At 45.4% G+C, this 19,051-nt stretch overlaps 1 protein-coding gene across 1 annotated transcript in view; it reads right to left on the bottom strand.

Annotated features, from left to right (window-relative positions):
• The window catches only part of Sec11a (SEC11 homolog A, signal peptidase complex subunit), a 36,162-nt gene extending 25,641 nt beyond the window's left edge, over positions 1-10,521 (bottom strand). Inside the window, exon 1 of the mRNA XM_057756342.1 lies at positions 10,147-10,521. Within this exon, the coding sequence (XP_057612325.1) occupies positions 10,147-10,197 (51 nt within the window). The 5' untranslated portion in view covers positions 10,198-10,521. The remainder of the gene's footprint in view (positions 1-10,146) is intronic.
• Between the last annotated feature and the right edge of the window lie 8,530 nt (positions 10,522-19,051).

Genomic DNA, 19,051 nt, shown 5'->3' with positions numbered 1-19,051 from the left:
CTGGTCTCGAACTCACAGAGATCCGCCTGCCTCTGCCTCCCAAGTGCTGGGATTAAAGGCGTGCGCCACCACCGCCCGGCCTCCAAGCAGTGTTTTAATGAATACAGTTTCTGTGTGGTTATATTGGGTGTAAGCTAGCCGGGCAGCTGGGACAAACAAAGGACCCACTGCATGTAACACATCACCTTTATTTTTAGTAGAATATTTTAGTTCCTTTTTCGAATTCTGTGATAAAATAATGACAAAAGCACTTTAAAGTAGAAAAGGTTTATTAGTGCTCACAATCCAAAGGGACAGTCCATCACGGAGGGGAGTCAAGACCAGGAGCTTAAAGGAGCCTGATCATATTCCAGCCACAGCCAGGAAGCAGTTAGAGAGAAAAAAATGCTTGCTAATATTCAGCTGGCTTTCTCCATTTTATGTAGACTATGATCCTCTGGCTAGGGCTGGTCCCACCCATAATTAAAACGGGTTTTTCCACATCAATGAATGCAATCAAGGTAACCCCACAGGCATACCCTCAGGTAATTCTAGACTCTATCAAGCTGACAGATAAGACTAGTCAGCGCACAGAGAGGTCAGTCTCGTGTGTGTGTGTGTGTGTGTGTGTGTGTGTGTGTGTGTGTGTGTGTGTCTAGTTCCTTAAAAAAGATTAGTAAGTTCTGGGAGAACTAGAGAGAAACACACCGTGCTAAAGCAATGTCCTATCTGAGCAAAGTGTCAGATGCTCTTACTTTCTTGTCTTTCTTCTCTTCCTGCCAAGAGACTTTAGTTAAAGTCACATGTACAGCTTCTACTTACAGCTTCTTTACACCTACATGTTAATACTTATGGGCATAAATTATTAACTAAAAAGTGTTTTTATCTGTCTGATACTGGCAGGATAAGTTACCCAACCTCATTCCATTTGGCCACATCAAGCTATTGGTGAGAAACTGTGGCATGTGCACAATGACAACCACAGAACTGAATCACCCTTTCTAAGAAGTGACCAGAACAGTACGTTCCTCATTTTTCAAGGTCAAACTATAAATGAACATTATTAACCCAATGAAAACACTGAGCAGCCACAACCTGTCACCCTTGCAGTGAGCAGCAGCCAAGGGGGTGGCGACTGCCAGTTGCAGGGCTGCCTGAAACCATCTCAAATTAAAAAAAAAAAAAAGAAAAGAAAAAAAAAAGAGAATTTTTAACCTCTTTTTAGTCTAGGCAAGGTGGAGCATGTCTGTAACCTTAGCATTTGGGAGACTCCAGGCCAGCATGGATATATAGTGAGACCCTATCTCAAAAATTACCTAAGGCTGGGCTCAGTTGGTAGAGTACTTACTTGCCTAGCCCGCTCCTAGGTTAGATGCACAGCTACACATGAAGTGGGTATGATAATGCCCGCCCAGCACTGGGGAGGTGGAAGCAAGAGGATCGTAAGTTCAAACTTACCCCCAACTACAGGAATCTTCCTCAACTGCTCTTCCACCTTATTCTTTGAGGCAGTGTCTCCCAATCAAACGCAGAGCTCGCCGACAAGGCCACTCTATAGCCAGTTGCTGAGGCAATGTCCTTGGGTCTCCACCTTCCAAGACTACAAACCCATTGCTACATTTATCCAGCATTCACCATTGCTGTGTACGAGGAATCCTCCTGTTTGCCTAGCATGCACGTTAGCCATTCAGTCATTTCACCAGCACGCTCTCCCCCCATAAGAGAAAGCATTTAAAACTATATGAAAATAAAAATACAACAACAAAATGTATAGGATGTACCTACAAAAAGCAATATAAGAGGCAATTTTTTTTTTTTTTTTTGGTTTTTCGAGACAGGGTTTCTCTGTGGTTTTGGAGCCTGTCCTGGAACTAGCTCTTGTAGACCAGGCTGGTCTCGAACTCACAGATCCGCCTGCCTCTGTCTCCTGAGTGCTGGGATTAAAGGCGGGCGCCACCACCGCTCGGCAAAAGGCAATTTTTTTAGCTGTAAAGGTTTATGTTGTCAAGAAGTCATCATTGTTTTCAGTACTTGGGAAGTGAGACACCAGCTATATGGCACTCAGTATGGTGGAGTCGGAGTAATGTTCAATATTCTCCAGGGAGTTACATGTACTGAAACAGCAACCAACACATTCTGTAGCTAGAATTCACTAGTCCAGTGGCCAATAAGATGTCTCAACATGGAAAGGCGTTTGCTTCCAAACCTGATGACCTGAGTTCAACCCCAGGAACCCAAATGGTAGGCGAGTGCTGACCTCCAAGTGTGTACACACAGAGAGAATGGGGTGGGGAGCATAAATAAATGTAATTAAAATTTTTTAAAAGATACTTATGATATAACTTGACAGTGATTCCTATGCTCAAAACTCTATAGCATCTGCTAACTCAAAGGCTTTAATTCCCAAAAGAGACAGGTAGAATTGATGTAGGTGGGTCTTCTTTCTATGTGAGAGAGTACAACTGGAACTTCAACTAGAAGCTAAGAAAGCTGTGTACTATGGGCTCCTCATGCCACTGAATCAATATGCAAGGAACTGAGTTGCTACTGATTGGTGACTGATCCTGAGAACTCTCAGGTTCCCATAACCTAGTCCTTCAGTAGCAAAGGTCTGAGGCACCCCATCAGGAAAGGGACTATGGCCAGTTTAGATTCTTGCCCAGAGCAGAAGAAAACAGCTACGACCACGTGATCAATAGAGAAACAAAGGTTACATTCTATTAGAACCATAACAGTTTTCACCTTTCTGTGAGAGCTATGATCAAAACAGGTGCGGCCAGATGCCAAGGTGACAAAGGGCAGGCTACAGCAGCTTTGTACTCTGTTAGTTTGGGTAAATCAACAGTCCCCCTAAGTCCCCTTTGTTGCATGGTTCTGAGTTAATCTGCCCAATGAGGGCAGTCGGCCAATGTTCTGGAAGGTGAGGGGAAGCTGTGATCATGTCTGAAGGTCACAGTGGTCACAGCGAGTGAGGACACTGCCAGAATCCAGTCTGCCCTTGCTTTCTGCAGCTCTAGGTCTACTTCTGGCTAGCAGATTACAAAAGCAATAGCCTTCCATGGGTCTCACCTGCTCTCCTCTGGGGCCCTACTCCAGCAGCCACATGCAGACTCAGGTCCATGGGAAGTGTGGACTTTCCCACCAACACGTACCAGAGAGGTTCAGAGGAGCTGGGTGGTGACAACTCTCTCCTGAGAGAGTCTCATTATAAAGCCCAGGTTGGCCTTGAACATGGTAATCCTCCTGCTGCAGAGTAATGAGATTACAGGTGTGGCCACGGAGCCCAGTAATGACAATTCTATTCTCTAACTTCTGTAGCTTCTCCCACAATATGAAAGGTATCTTTATAATAAATCTTTCATGTAATGTTTGTTATTAATAACTTTTCACTAACCACATTGTGCCGGCTAATATATGTGTGATGGTTAGCTTTACTTATCAACTTTCCACACCCGAAGTCACCCAAAAAGGGAGTCTCAACTGAAGGGCTATCTAGACCAAACTGCCATGTGGGAGTGTCTGTGGGGACTATCTTGATTGTTAATTGGCGGAAACCATCAGGGGCAGCACCATTCCCTGGGCAGGGGATCCCGGGCTGTAGAAGAGTAGAGGGGGCTGGCTCAGAGTGAGCAAGCAGGCAATACGGGTACATTTGATTCTCTCTGCTCTTGACTATGGGTGTGGTGCAATTAGCTGCTTCAGTTCTTGCCTTGACTTCCCCTCTATGAGGAGCAGTAACCTGGAACTATAAGGCAAATAAAGGCTTTCCTCTCCTGCAAGGCCTTTCAGTCAGGGCATTCTATCACAACCACAGGAATGAAACCTGTTGAAGACTGTTTCCAGGTGGCTTCTGTCTCTGTAAATCCCTGTGTTTGAACTCTGTTCTCCCTGAAGTCAGAACACAACCCTACTTAGGAAGACCCACACTGCTCTTCTTCCTCCATAGTCACGTCTGCTTATGGGAATGAATGATTTCCAGTTCACAGAGAGAACGGTAGAAAGTTGTAAAATATTGAAGAACAGTAGCAAAAGAAGCCTGTAAGTGCTAATACTCTAGATTTCCCATTTCAAATGACAGACACTGGTTCCTGGATGCTTAAGAATCCCAGCTGTGGCCAGGCAGTGATGGCGCACACCTTTAATCCCTGCACTCGGAAGGCAGAGGCAGGGGGATCGCTGAGTTTGAGGCCAGCTTGGTCTACAGAATGAGTTCCTGGAGAGCCAGGGCTACACAGAGAAAGAAAGAAGGCCCTGTGGCACTCTCCTTTAATAGCAGTGTTCACGAGGCAGATCTCTGTGAGTTCAAGGCCAGCCAAGGCCAAGGAGAGACATCCTGTCTTAGGTAGAAACAGACAGATAATTAAAACCCAAAGAAGAGTAGCCTCAGAGCAAATGGAGCAAGCAGCACTTGGGAGATGGAGGCAGGAGGATCAGGAACCTAAGGCCAGCCTCGGCTACAGAGTTTGTAACCAATCTGGGTCCCAGGAGAGCCTATTTTTAAAACAAAACAAAACAAAATATAATTTCAAGGAATCCAAAAGACAACCACGCAATGCTCATACACTCATTCAGGCAGAACACTCACACACGTAACTCAAAGTCAATTTTTAAGAAGTCCCAAGAGAGAAGATGGCCTTATGGGGAGTTAAGCAACTCTGATGAGTCAGACTGATGCTATCAGGGCTCAGACACGGATCAAGTCAAATCCTGGCCAACGTCCCTGAGTCACTAAGAAATCTCAAACAAGGCCAAGCATGGGGTTCATGTCTATAAGCCTAGCCTTTGGGAAAGAGAGACAGGAGAGTCACCAAGAATCACCAAGCCTGTTCTACATAGGGAATTCCAAGCCAGTCTGAGCTACAAGGTGAGACCCTGTCTCAGACAGACACATAGAGAACTCTCAAACTTATGAACATTCTATAAAAACCCCATCAAGCCGGGCGGTGGTGGCGCATGCCTTTAATCCCAGTACTCGGGAGGCAGAGGCAAGTGGATCTCTGTGAGTTCGAGGCCAGCCTGGTCTACAAGAGCTAGCTCCAGGACAGGAACCAAAAGCTACGGAGAAACCCTGTCTCGAAAAATCAAAAAAAAAAAAAAAAAAACAAAACCCATCAAGTTTGTTGAATAATCAAAGTTCTCAAACAGCCCAAGTGATGGTGCCGCACACCTTTAATCCCAGCACTTGGAAGGCAGAGACAGGCAGATCCGCCTAATATACACTCTTACTTGTATGTATAACAAGCCAAGAAAAGGGGACCATGAATTTGAAAGACGCAAAGAGAGGTGCATGGGAGGGTTTAACAAAGTTTAATACTTTGTCTTAACTTTGTTCCATGCTGCAGAAGTGTGATTCTGTGTGGTATATGCAGGTGTGCAGACACAGTCACCCATGTGGGCATATGAGGAGGACAGAGGTCAACACTGGGAATCTTCTTCAGTTGCTCTCGGTCTTAATTTTTGAGCATCTCTCACCAAACTTAGAGTTTGTCATTTCAGCTCGATTATCTGGCCAGCATGTCTATGGGGTCCACCCGTGTCCACCCCCATCACTGAGGTCACAGGCGCATGTCTGTGGGGTCCACCTGTGTCCACCCCCATCACTGAGGTAACAGGCACATGTCTGTGGGGTCCACCTGTTCAGCCCCCATCACTGAGGTCACAGGCACATGTCTGTGGGGTCCACCTGTGTCCACCCCCATCACTGAGGTCACAGGCACATGTTGGCATGCCCTGCTGTTTACATAGGTGTTAGAGATCCAAACTTAGGTGCTTATGCTTGCACAGCAAGCAATTTACTACTGAGCATCTCCCTAGGCTCCAGCTTAATTTATATTATTTATTATAAATTATATACTTAAATAATTTATATCTCTCTGTGTAGCCTTGGCTGTCCTAGAATCCCTTTAAAGACCAGGCAGTCCTTGAACTCATATATTCACCTGCCTCTGTCTCCTGAATTCAGGGACTAAAGATACATGCCACCACCGTGCCCAGCTTTTAAGCTTAATACTTATAAAATGTTTAAATTTGGGTTCGGTCCTTGGTTGGGGGCAGGAATGACAACAACAAAATAACAACAAAATAAAAAAATGTTTAAATCTGCTGGGTGTGATGGCTCATGCTTATAATGGCACATGAGACACTAAAATGGGACACTGTGTGAGGCTAGCCTGCACTACATAAGGAGCCTACATTGTAAAGAATGAAAAGTGCAAGCCACGTGTGATGGCCTCACTTGGTGCTCCCAGTCTTTGAGAAGTTTCTGACAGAGAAATAACTTAAATGTCAGGCCAGCCTGGGCTACATAGTGAGTTGCAGACTAACCCAGGCTACAGAGTGAGCCTATGTCTCAAAATAAATAAAAAACAAAAACCCAACAACAATAACAACAAAACTCAGAGGGATAAGGAGATGACTCAGTGGGTAAGTAAGATCTGAGTGCTATGCTGAGACTCCCAACAACCACAGGAAAGGTAGACACAGCAGTGCTTGCCTGTGACCCCAGGACCGGGGAAACAGAGACGAATGGATCCTGGGGACTCACTGACCTGCCTTTCTAGATAAAAGGGCAAATCCCACATTCAGTGAAAAGACCCGTTTCAAAGAGTAAGGTGGTTCTGTGCACAAGCCAAAAGCACAGCTACCACCTCTCTTCAAAGAAGCCTCTCTTACAGCAAATGGAGACATCACAGAAAACCGCAACTGGGCACAGCGTAGAGATCAGCAGATATTGGGAAGCCCAGCCCCAACGGATGCATCTGCATCACAGCTCCTGTATCTGCGGCTCAGAGAACGTCACAGAAAAGGGGACGGAAAGACTGTAGGAGCCAGCATACTGGGAGGTCTGCTTGTGAAACACTCTCCTAGAAATAGCTCCACGACAAAGACCAGAATGATGGCCATGCTTCGGTGGGAGGAAGAAAGTTCGGAGGTTCCACCCTTAGACAAAGAGCTGCTGGGAGGAGGAGAACTGCCCTCTCCCAGGGATCAGCCCTCTTACTTCAGCCCCATTGAACCTTACAGAAGAGAAAGTGGGAAGTACACTTGAACGCATTGGCACAGGGAACCACTTCCTAAATAGAACTCCAGCAGCACAGACACTGAGAGAAACAATTAATAAATGGGACCTCCTGAAACTGAAAAGCTTCTGTAAAGCAAACGACATGGTCAACAAAACAAAATGACAGCCTACAGAACAGGAAAAGATCTTCACTAACCCCACATCAGACAGAGGTCTGATCTCCAAAATATATAAAGAACTCAAGAAATTGGACACCAAAAGACCACGTAATCCAAAAATAAATAAATAGATTAAATAAATAAATAAGAATGGAGTACAGACCTAAACAGAGAACTTTCTTTTTTCTTTCTTTGTTTTTTTTGTTTTTTTTTTTTTGGTTTTTCGAGACAGGGTTTCTCTGTGGCTTTGGAGCCTTTCCTGGAACTAGCTCTGTAGACCAGGCTGGTCTCGAGCTCACAGAGATCCGCCTGCCTCTGCCTCCCAAGTGCTGGGATTAAAGGCGTGCGCCACCATCACCTGGCCTAAACAGAGAACTTTCAACAGAGGAATCTAAAATGGCTGAAAGACACTTAAGGAAATGTTCAACATCCTTAGTTATCAGAGAAACGCAAATCACAACAACTCTGAGATTCCATCTTACACCTGTAAGAATGGCCAAGATCAAAAACACTGATGACAACTTATGCTGGAGAGGTTGTGGGGAAAAGGGAACACTTCTGCATTGCTGGTGGGAATGCAAGCTGGTACAACCCCTTTAGATGTCAGTGTGGCAATTTCTCAGAAAATTAGAAAACAACCTTCCTGCCGGGCGGTGGTGGCGCACGCCTTTAATCCCAGCACTCGGGAGGCAGAGGCAGGCGGATCTCTGTGAGTTCGAGGCCAGCCTGGTCTACAAAGGGAGTTCCAGGACAGGCTCCAAAGCTACAGAGAAACCCTGTCTCGAAAAACCAAAAAAAAAAAAAAAAGAAAACAACCTTCCTCAAGACCCAATAATACCACTTTTAGGTATATATCCAAAGGATGCTCAATTGTGCCACAAGGACATGTGCTCAACTATGTTCATAGCAGCTTTGTTTGTCATAGCCAGAACCTGGAAACAACCTAAATGCCCCTCGATTGAAGAGTGGATTTTAAAAAAAAAAAAAGTGGTACATTTACACAACGGAGTACTACACAGCAGAAAAAAATAATGACACCTTAAATTTTTCAGGAAAATGGATGGAACTAGAAAACATTATTTTGAATGAGATAACCCAGACACAGAAAGACAATTATCACATGTACTCACTCACAGGTGGTTTTTAAACATAAAGCAAAGAAAAGCCAGCCTACAAACCACAATCCCCGAGAACTTAGACAACAATGCGGACACTAAGAGAGACTTACATAGATCTAATCTACATGGGAAGTAGAAAGTATAAAAAGACAAGATCTCCTGAGTAAATTGGGAACATAGGGACCTTGGGGGAAGGTTGAAGGGAGGAGAGGAGAGTCAGGGAGGGGAGCAGAGAAAAATGTAGAGCTCAATAAATATAATGGAAAAAAATAAAAAGTAAAAAAAAAAAAAAGAAAGAAAAGATGAATGGAAAGGAAAAAGAACCTGAAAGGTCCTGGGTATGACACCCTGCAACACACATACACAAAATTATTCTTTTGGAAATGGAATAAGGTGGGTGGAAGCTCGGATCACCCAGTCAGGCATGGTGGCATATGTCTTCAATCCCAGCACTTGGGAGGCAGAGGCAGATGGATCTCTGGATTGCAAGACAGCTTGGTCTGCACAGTGAGACCCTATCTCGCTGAAAAAAAAAAAAAAATCCAGATGGAGCTATAGCTCAATGATAGACTGATTTCCTAGACATCATTTGCAAAAAGCCCCAGGCATGACACTCAGGACTATATTTGAAGGGGGAAAAAAGTTATTTGGCCTGACATCGTAGTGCAGCACTCAAGATGCAAAGGCAGGATTCCAAATTCAAGGCCAGCTCAAGGATACAGAGTGAGTTCCAGGCAACAAGAGCTACATATAGAGAGAGACTTTGTCACAATAGACAGATAGGTAGACAGTCACTCTAGTCAGTAAGGCCATGTGGTGACATACAACTAACCTGCGCTCCATATCAAGACTGTGTCGCAAAATAAAGTAATACAAATAAGGTCTTTCAAGACTGTGGGAGCCTGTGATGGACCTGCGCAAGGCCCTGGGGTCGACCCCCAACACTAAATAGGAGCTCCTGCAAAATGCAGCTAAGTGACAGCTGTTCCCTGAAGCGGTTCCAGTGACCTGATCTCACAGCTGTGTAGGTATGTCTAAGGAGAGATGCACCTACCTTCCTATGTGGTAATTATAAACAGTGCAAAACAAATGCCCCAGTCCGAAAGGCAAATCTTTAATAGTCACGCCGAGACAATTCCTAACACCAAGAGCTAAATAAAGAGAGGTGGGGAAAATGGCCAATGGCTAACAAAAGCAATCCCCTGACACACCTGGGTCAGAAGACAAAAGGACGAAAACTTTTGAAACGATCGTGTTCTCAGTGCCTTTTAGCACATGCGCTAGAAGATTAAGATAGAGTAAGGTTTAATGACAAAACCAGGAGACCTTAGTTTCAAGATTTCTGTGCCACTGTCGTTGTCATCAAAGATTCAGGGGGCTGTCACCTTCCTGCTAAAGGAACTGGCACACGAGTGGTAGAATTGCTTCAACTCCGAGCTCAGAGAGACCCAAGTTAAAGTGGATGGAGTCCACTGAGGTCCAGCTGGAAGGGAAGGGTGACTATGAACTTAGAGCAACAGACGGCTTTTGTGGGACCTGCAATGGCCCTCCCCAGAGCTCCACCAGAAACGGTTAAGTCTGTCGCCTTACAGTGTCCAAAACCATAAGCAACCCCAATCCCATGGACATTTTCCACTTACTCCCCAGCCTTCTGGGGAGGGATGGCGAAGGCGCACCTTCCCTCTCAGTCGTCTGAATCTGGTGCTATGAATGGGGTCAAAGAGGTCTTAGCTACAGACTGCACAAAAAGGAATGATCCATACACGCGACCGACCCACGCAGGCCCTCAAACCCGGCCCAGAGGTCCGCAGAGCCCCCGCAACGGCAAAAGGACCAGAGGAACCCGAGCAAAGACAGCGGCTAGTCTCACCTGTCTCTTGTTCATCCGCCGCACATCATCTAGGAAATCTAGAGACAGCATGGTGAGATGGAGAACGCGACAACCGGCAGCCAAGAGGAAGCGGCAGAATCAGAGGGAGGAACCGCTGCCACACGGGCCGGACTCACGGTGGACAGGACCCCCCAGACGCCTGCACTTCCGCTTCCGGGGCGGGAGCAAACGCGGCCCCGCCCCCTCGCTGCAAAGCTCGGACAAAGAAAGACTCGCGAGCCCTGAGAACGGCCCGGGGGCCTGGTCTGGCCACGGGAGGATCTCCCGAGCTGACCTTCTGCAGCCGAGAACCCGCCGAAGCCCGCTTTCCGGGCTCAGCCCGAGGCTGCTCGAGGCTGCTCGTGAAGGCGATGACCCTGGGTTAGATAGGCCCGCAGCCTGCGGAAGGCGGGCCGTTGCGTACGCCTGGCCAATCGGAAGCCGCGGCGCTCCACCGCGAGGCCAGCCGTCTTCCTGCGTACTGCCGGGTCCTGGGTGTGGCCCGGGACGTGTTGCCTGACTGTTCTCGGGGTGAGCGTGCTTGGGTACGCTGCCGGAAGCTGTGCGATCTTTAAAGCCTCGAGTGCACACACACAGACACACACACTCGAGGGACACGAGAGAGAGAATGAATTTTCCGTAATATCATGAGGGCACCGGTGGAGGTGGCCAGGAAGAACCTCCTCAATCTTGACCCTTCCATACAGTAATTTGCTTTGTCTCCTGACACCTGGATGGGAACTGTTTGTTTGACCCGCAAGTTTTCACGGGGGTGGGCATAAGAAGTGACATCATTGCCATGGTGTTTCTTTTGATGGGTGACAGTTGTAAGGCTCTGTGGATACGATCGAAAACCATTGAATTGCACGCATTTGGTGAACTGCTCAGTATTTAAATTATATCACAATATAGCAGGCGTGAGAATGAAAAAGAACTCATTGGTGTCTTGTTCATGCTAAATTCCCAGGGGTGACTGGCCACCTATCAGTACTGAATTTAAAGAGAGAGAGAGAATATCTCCAACTACTGTTTGAAACCTCATATTTACTGAGATGAAAAGTGAACGTTTTGGTATTTCCAAGTTAGGAAGGTCTATGAAAGAAAATACAGGGAGCTGGAGAGATGGCTCAGTGGTTAAGAGCACTGCCTGTTCTTCCAAAGGTCCTGAGTTCAATTCCCAGCAACCACATGGTGGCTCACAACCATCTGTAATGAGATCTGATGCCCTCTTCTGGCCTGCAGACAGACACACAGACAGAATATTGTATATATAATAAATAAATAAATATTTAAAAAAAAAAAAAGAAAGAAAATACAGGCCAGGTGGTGGTGGTGCATACCTTTAATCCCAGCACTTGGGAGGCAGAGGCAGGCGGATCTCTGTGAGTTCGAAGCCAGCCTGGTCTTCAAAGCTACCCTGAGAACAAAAACCCAGTCTCGAAAAAACAAAAAAGAGAGCACCAAAGCTACAGAGAAACCCTGTCTCGAAAAACCAAAAAAAAAAAAACAAAAAAACAAAACAAAAAAGAGAGTCGGCATGATTCTCCCACTCCAGACAGACGCAGGTTAAGATCTTTCCTGGGTTTTTCATGACAATGAGACACATCTACTCCTGGCAGCACCAATCTACTTCAAGAGGAAGATGGGCATCCAAGAGGCTCCTTATGGAGTTGGTTAGTCATTTGGGCAAGAAACTGCTCTTGCCTGGACTGTTGCATAAACTGGACACAGAGAACCCGCAGAGAGAGGACTGCTGAACTTGCCTAAAGGTGAGATGTTCTTTCGGGTTCTTGATTCATGAAAGAGTCTGTGAGACATTCTGCAGGACACAGCAGAAAGTGACTGAACTGTCTTTGAAATTTCCTGCTTCATGGAAAAGTCTGCTGGATACTATGGTCCTGAAGGCCAAAGATGGATGCCCCAACGGTACAGAGGAACTTTGGGTGACTGTACAGGCAACGAGATGTCTTTGTCATTTCTAGAGTTTTGGATTTCTTGTTTGCTTAGGTAATATTATATCCTTCTGGAGTCTTTGATGGAGTTGAAGAATGGATACATAGTTGTAGTTTTCCTTAGTTATGATAAAAGATAAAATAGATATAAATATTGTAACTGTAATTCTTGCTTGATAACTGTTTTGCTATATGTAATTTTACTATGTTAAAATGAAAGTCTTTTTTGTTTAAACAGAAAAAAAAAGAAAAAACAAAAAATACATAGAAACCCCACTAGAGCAGGTACTCCAACTTCTATAACAGTATGTGTACTAGAATGACTTACCCATGTTAGTTATGGTCTCAATCTAAATTCTGGCTCATAGAATCCTTCACATAAGCTTATCAATGTTAAATTCAACCTAAAATCAAATTAAGTGGGTATGAGCTTTTGTCCATTTCTTTTTTTTTTTTTTAATGTATACAGTGTTCTGTCTGCGTGTATGCCTGCTGACCAGAAGAGGGCGCCAGATATCATCATAGATAGTTGTGAGTCAGCATGTGGTTGCTGGGAATTGAACCCAAGACCTCTGGAAGAGCAGCCATTGCTCTTAACTGCTGAGCCATCTCTCTAGTCTTCATTGTTCATTTCTTTTTTTTTTTGTTTGTTTGTTTGTTTGTTTTTTTGAGACAGGGTTTCTCTGTAGCTTTGGTGCCCGTCCCAGAACTAGCTCTTGTAGACCAGGCTGGCATTGTTCATTTCTTTTTTTTTTGGTTTTTCGAGACAGGGTTTCTCTGTGGTTTTGGAGTCTGTCCTGGAACTAGCTCTTGTAGACCAGGCTGGTCTTGAACTCACAGAGATCCGCCTGCCTCTGCCTCCCAAGTGCTGGGATTAAAGGCGTGCGCCACCACCACCCGGCTGTTCATTTCTTATGTACCTCGAAGATCCTCAAGATGAGCTCAAAATCCTTTGGGTCCAAAAAAGGTAAGTGAGCTATTTAGTTGGGAAGCTTTAAAAACGAATTGGGGGGCGGGGGGGGGGGAGGCGCTGGAGAGATGGCTCAGCGGTTAAGAGCACTGACTGCTCTTCCAGAGGACCCAGGTTCAATTCCCAGCACCCACATGGCAGCTCCCAACTGTCTGAAAATGCAGTTCCACAAGGTCTGACACCTTCACACGAATGCACATAAAATAAAGTTAAATAAATCATTAAAAATTAAAAAAAAATGAATTTGGGGGTGGGGCAGGGGTAGGCGGATCTCTGTGAGTTTGAGGTCATCCTGGTCTACATAATGAGTTCTAGGACAGCCAGGGCTTCATAATAGAAAGATTGCTATTTAAAAAAAAAAAAAAAGGCCTGGTGCTCACTTGCCGATCAATACAGCCTGCTTGACAAGTTCCAAGTCAGTAGGAGTGATCTTAATCTCAAGAAGGGGAGGGGGACGGGAAAGATGGCTCAGTGCTTAGGAGCACTGACTGCTCTTCCACAGGACCTGCATTCAGTTCTTAGCACCCACGTCAAGTAGCTCACTATCAGCTGTAACTCCAGCTCCCAAGGCTCTGACATCCTCTTCTGGACTCTGTGGGTGTCTGCACTCACACGCACAGACACATACACAGATGCACATAACATGGAGATAAACAGGAGTTTAAAATGGTAAAAATAAACCTCTCATTCTTTAAACAAGCATCTGAGCAACAGCACCTGAGGTTGTCCTCTGGGCCTCCACAGGTATGCATACATACACACACACACACACACACACATGCGTGCCTACACACACAAGAACACACATGTACACATGAACCGCTTAGGTTGTTGCCAGGCCTGATGGTACGGGCATCTTTTGTTTTGTTTTTCCGACCCTGGCTATCTGTGAATGTGTTCTGGCCTCAAATTCACAGGAAGCCTCCAACTCAGCTTCCTGAATGCTGGGATCCCAGGCCACCACAACCGGCCAAAATATTTCTCCTTTCTTCAGATTATATTGGTACTATAGCATATCAGTAAATATCCAATAAAGAGAATGTAGTTGATGTTTGGGGCTGTTGCCAAGGCTCACAACCTGAATTCTATACCCAGGATCCACATGGTGGAGGAAGAGAACTGACTCCTCAGAACTGCCCTTTGACCTCCACACATGCGCCAAGCCTCACATGCACTCACACAGAGCCAATGCAGTAATTTTTAACAATGTGGTTAAACTATATGATATATAGTTTCATAGATATTAGATGTTAAACTTGCAATTTCATTGTTACATTGTATTATCAACTGACAAAAATGGGTAAGGAGCTTAAACAAGTTACATGAAACTTATTTAAATAAGGATATTGAGTGCCGTATTTTTAATTTTTCTGATCGTTTTGTGTTTTGTTTTTCTTTTGAGACTGGTCTCAGTTTCTCTGGCTAACTTGGAACTCTCTACGTATAGATCAGACTGACCTTGAACTCAGAGATTATCTACCTATTACCTTTCTCTCTCTCTCTTTCTCTGTGGTTTTTCTTTTCTATCCCCCCCCCCCCAGGGTTTTGCTGTAGTTTTAGAGCCTGTCCTGGAACTAGCTCATAGAGATCCGCTTGCCTCTGCCTCCCAAGTGCTGGAATTAAAGGTGCGCACCACCACCCTGCCTAGCAAATTTTTAAGGTTTTTTTTGGTTCATGATTGGGAGAGATACAATGTCGGGGTGTAGCACGGATCAGCTGAAGAAAGAAGCACTCAAGATGACTTTTTAAAAAATATTTATTTATTATGTATACAATATTCTTATGCTTGCAGGCCAGAAGAGGGCAACAGACCCCATTACAGATGGTTGTGAGCCACCATGTGGTTGCTAGGATTTGAACTCAGGACCTTTGGAAGAGCAGGCAATGCTCTTAACCTCTGAGCCATCTCTCCAGCCCCTCAAGATGACATTTTAAGGCCTATGTGGTGGCAAGAAGGTCCAGCCTCTGTGATGGACTGAACCCCAAACAGCCATATTGAAAGTTACACAGGCTAGAGCGATAGCTCAGAGGTTAAGAGCACTGGCTGCTCTTCCAGAGGTCCTGAGTTCAACCCAGCAACCACATGGTGGCTCACAACCATCTGTAATGAGATCTGGGGCCCTCTTGTGTGTGTGTGTGTGTGTGTGTGTGTGTGTGTGTGTGTATAATAAAATAATGAAATTTTAAAAAAGCCGAGCAGTGGTGGCACACACCTTTAATCCCAGCACTCAGGAGGCAGAGGCAGGCGAATCTCTGTGAGTTCGAAGCCAGCCTGATCTACAAGAGCTCGTTCCAGGACAGGCTCCAAAACCACAGAGAAACCCTGTCTCGAAAAACCAAAAAAAAAAAAAAAGAAAGAAAGAAAAAGAAAGTTACACAAAGTATTTCCTCATGCCCAAGGCCCCTAATCTAATTTACATGTCCTATTAAACAAGAGCATCACACGGCCCAGGACTCTAGCCCTTTATTACATAACGTTTGCAATACACAATAATGCAAGAGCCTCAGGTGTGCCTGAAGTGTCTTGTGACCAGTCATGGGATGGCTACAAGTCCCTTCAGCAAAACAATTCTACAGATCACAGGAAACAGTCACTGTTTCCCACGGGATTCTTCAAGGTCAAAGTACTTGTAAAAAATAGCTATTCATTCTTTCATTCTAGCCCCCCCCCCATATGGTGACTCTGCTAAATTCACACAGCAATACAGTCTGTCACAGCAGATGCTTCAGATGGTCAGGATTCATCCACAGCCAGGAAGCAGAGAGAAAGAGAGGAATCCTGGGGGTTCAGCTGGGTTCCCTCCTTTGTTCTATGCAGGACCCCAACTAATAGGCTGGTACTGCCCACATTCACAGCGGGGAGTTAAGCCTCTCTAGAAGCCTCTTGTCTACATGTGTCTGTTCATGGTGGGGGTGGGGGGTTGGGTGCTAGTAGAGCCTGGAGATCACTATCAGATGTCTTCCTCTATAACGTCTTCACCTTATTTTTCAGGTATCTTTCTCTTGCTGAAGATGGAGCTCACTGAACCACACACAGTGTCTCCTCAGCCCCGGGACAGCAGGTGTGCCTCACCACATCCAACTCTTTGTATGGGCACTGGGTCTGAACTCTGCTTCTCAAGCTTGTGTGGCAAGGACTTTATCCATTGATCCATCTGTCTTCCAAGAGACATCCTTAGCTTTTCACATGGGTTCTGGGACCTGAACCCCGATCTTCATGTTTAAGCAGCAAGTACTGGGCATCTTTCTAGCCCTTTATAGAGTTAAACTTAAGTGCTAATGGCTGCTTAGGAAAAGACCAGCACATACCCAGCTGTGGGCATGGGCTTCTCATGAGAGGGCAACACTGAGGTGTCCTAACAGTAAGCACACATATAATTTTGGTGCTTCTGAAGTTGCATTGTTCAAAGGGTTTCTAACACACACACACACACACACACACACACTTTTTTCTTCTCTCTCTTCCCTGAGGTGTATTAGACAGGATTACATCTATAAGGTAAAGTCATAGTTCACAAAGGTGTTAAGAGACATTTTTATTATGTACAGAGTTTACAGGCTTACGGTTAGTAAAGGAATAAGGCCCACATGTGAAGGTCACATGTGCTCAAGCAGCAAGCATGGTTCATTGCTATTTTAACATTCTTATTTGAACTATTTCTATGTAAAAGGAATATCGTCTCTCTATAGGCAATTTTCTTTCTTTTTTTTTTTTTTTGGTTTTTCGAGACAGGGTTTCTCTGTGGTTTTTTGGAGCCTGTCCTGGAAGTAGCTCTTGTAGACCAGGCTGGTCTCGAACTCACAGAGATCCGCCTGCCTCTGCCTCCCGAGTGCTGGGATTAAAGGCGTGCGCCACCACCGCCCGGCCTCTATAGGCAATTTTCACAGCAAATTCTTTTAATTGTGCTGAAATTTTTTTTTCAGTCTTTAAGCATTGTGTGTGTGTCTTTGTATGATGTGTGGAGAGGCACATGCCAGGCTGAGCATGTGGGATCAGAAGACAGCTTTGCTGAGTCACTGCTCTACCTTCAGTGGGTTTCGGGTTCAAACTCAGCTTGCCAGGCTTGCAGGCCAATCACCTTCACCTGCTGGGCTGGACTTGTTCACTCTCAGCAGGAGAAAGACCTTAGCCAGGGCTGCCTTTATCCTTCAGTCTGTCCTGCCTCAGAAAGATGAGGATAGCTGATGGAGGCCTTTTACATTCTGTGACAGATACGGTGTCTCCTATAAAAATCATGTTGATGTTAGGGTGACCCAAGGACAAAAATGTGCAAGGCCCAAAGAAATACATTTTCCAAATGTGGGATTCAATGTGCTCTTTTCCTCATTGACAAGATGCCAACCTTCCCAGTAAACATGGCTTTTGGACCCTGTCAGTCATAATGGCATGTTGGTATTTTCTTTTGTAGGTAGCCTACTCCTTGCCTAAAGGTCGAGTCTAACTCTCACTTGGCTTTTAACCACAGATTACCTTGAGCCTTTGGTTATCTTGTCTTTTTTAAAAGTATATTTTTGTTTTTTGAAATTTTCATAATATGTACAATGTGTTTTGATCATATCCACCTGCACTGCCTCCATTCAATTCCTCCTGAATTCCATCCAAGCCCTAGCCCATTTATCTCTCTCTCTCTCTCTCTTTTTTTTTTTTTCGAGACAGGGTTTCTCCGTAGCTTTGGAGCCTGTCCTGGAACTAGCTCTTGTAGTCCAGGCTGTCCTCGAACTCCCAGAGATCCGCCTGCCTCTGCCTCCCGAGTGCTGAGATTAAAGGTGTGCGCCACCACCACTCGGCCATTTATCTCTTTTTTTAATCCCGATTTTCTAGTGTGCAAAGTGAGGATAAAAAGCAAAAACAAAGAAAAAAAAAACCTCATGGAGCCAGGTGGTGGTAGTACACACCTTTAATCCCAACACAGAGGGAGGCAGAGGCAGGAGAATTTCTGAGTTCACAAGGCCAACCTGGTCTGCAGAGTGAGTTGGGGGAGGGAGAACTCATGGTGGGGGTTTGGTGGCTCAACTCCGTAATTCCAACACTTGGGAAGGCCTAATATCAAGGTCAGCACACAGAGAGTACCAAGTCAGCCAAGGTCTCTGAGAAAACAAAACAATAAAAATTCCTACCTGTACTAAAATCGCTATATGCTCCAGTGCATGAGCAGTTCAGGGCCAGAGCACTGTTGGACACGCTTGGGGCCCGGATCCCATCCTAGGAACAAGCAGGCAATAGACAGACAAGTCAGCGATGCAGAAGTGTGGGGCTGGAAGGATGGCTCAGCAGTAAGTGCATTGCTGCTCTCTCCTGAGGAATGGAGTTCAGATCCCGGCACCAACATCAGACAACTCGAAAAGGCCTGTGACTCCAGCTCCAATGAACTCCGCCCTCTCCTCTGGCTTCCTTGGGTACCTACATGTGCACGACAGTGTGCGCACACGCCTGCTCTCCCCCTCTCTCTCACACTCACACATACATAGAAACAAAATAACTCTTTAAAAAATATGAGGCCAGCCTGGTCTACAGAGTGAATTCCAGGATAGCCAGGGCTACACAGAGAAACCCAATCTCAGAAAAAAATAAAAATAAAAAACAACAAATGAACAAACAAAAACCTTTAAAAAGCAAAAGGACGAACCAGTGGTTAGGGATGTGGCTCAGTAGTAGAACACTTACCTAGCATTCCCAAGGATAGAAATTGTGGCGTATCTGTAGAACATTATCCTCAGCAATCAAAGAACTATCAACATGTACAATGTTGGTGAATCTTTTTTTTTTTTTTTTTTGGTCTTTCGAGACAGGGTTTCTCTGTGGCTTTGGAGCCCATCTTGGAATACTCTGTAGACCAGGCTGGTCTCGAACTCAGAGATCCGCCTGCCTCTGCCTCCCATGTGCTGGAATTAAAGGCGTGCGCCACCATCGCCCGGCAACATTGGTGAATCTTAAAGTAACCATGCTGAATGAAAGAAGCCACATGCCAAATATGTTCTTACT

Source organism: Chionomys nivalis, chromosome 23 (assembly GCF_950005125.1).
Source record: "Chionomys nivalis chromosome 23, mChiNiv1.1, whole genome shotgun sequence".
In the NCBI taxonomy this organism is placed as follows: domain Eukaryota; kingdom Metazoa; phylum Chordata; class Mammalia; order Rodentia; family Cricetidae; genus Chionomys; species Chionomys nivalis.
The sequence above is the reverse complement of the archived record's forward strand: the minus strand, read 5'-3'. Positions and strand labels throughout refer to the sequence as shown.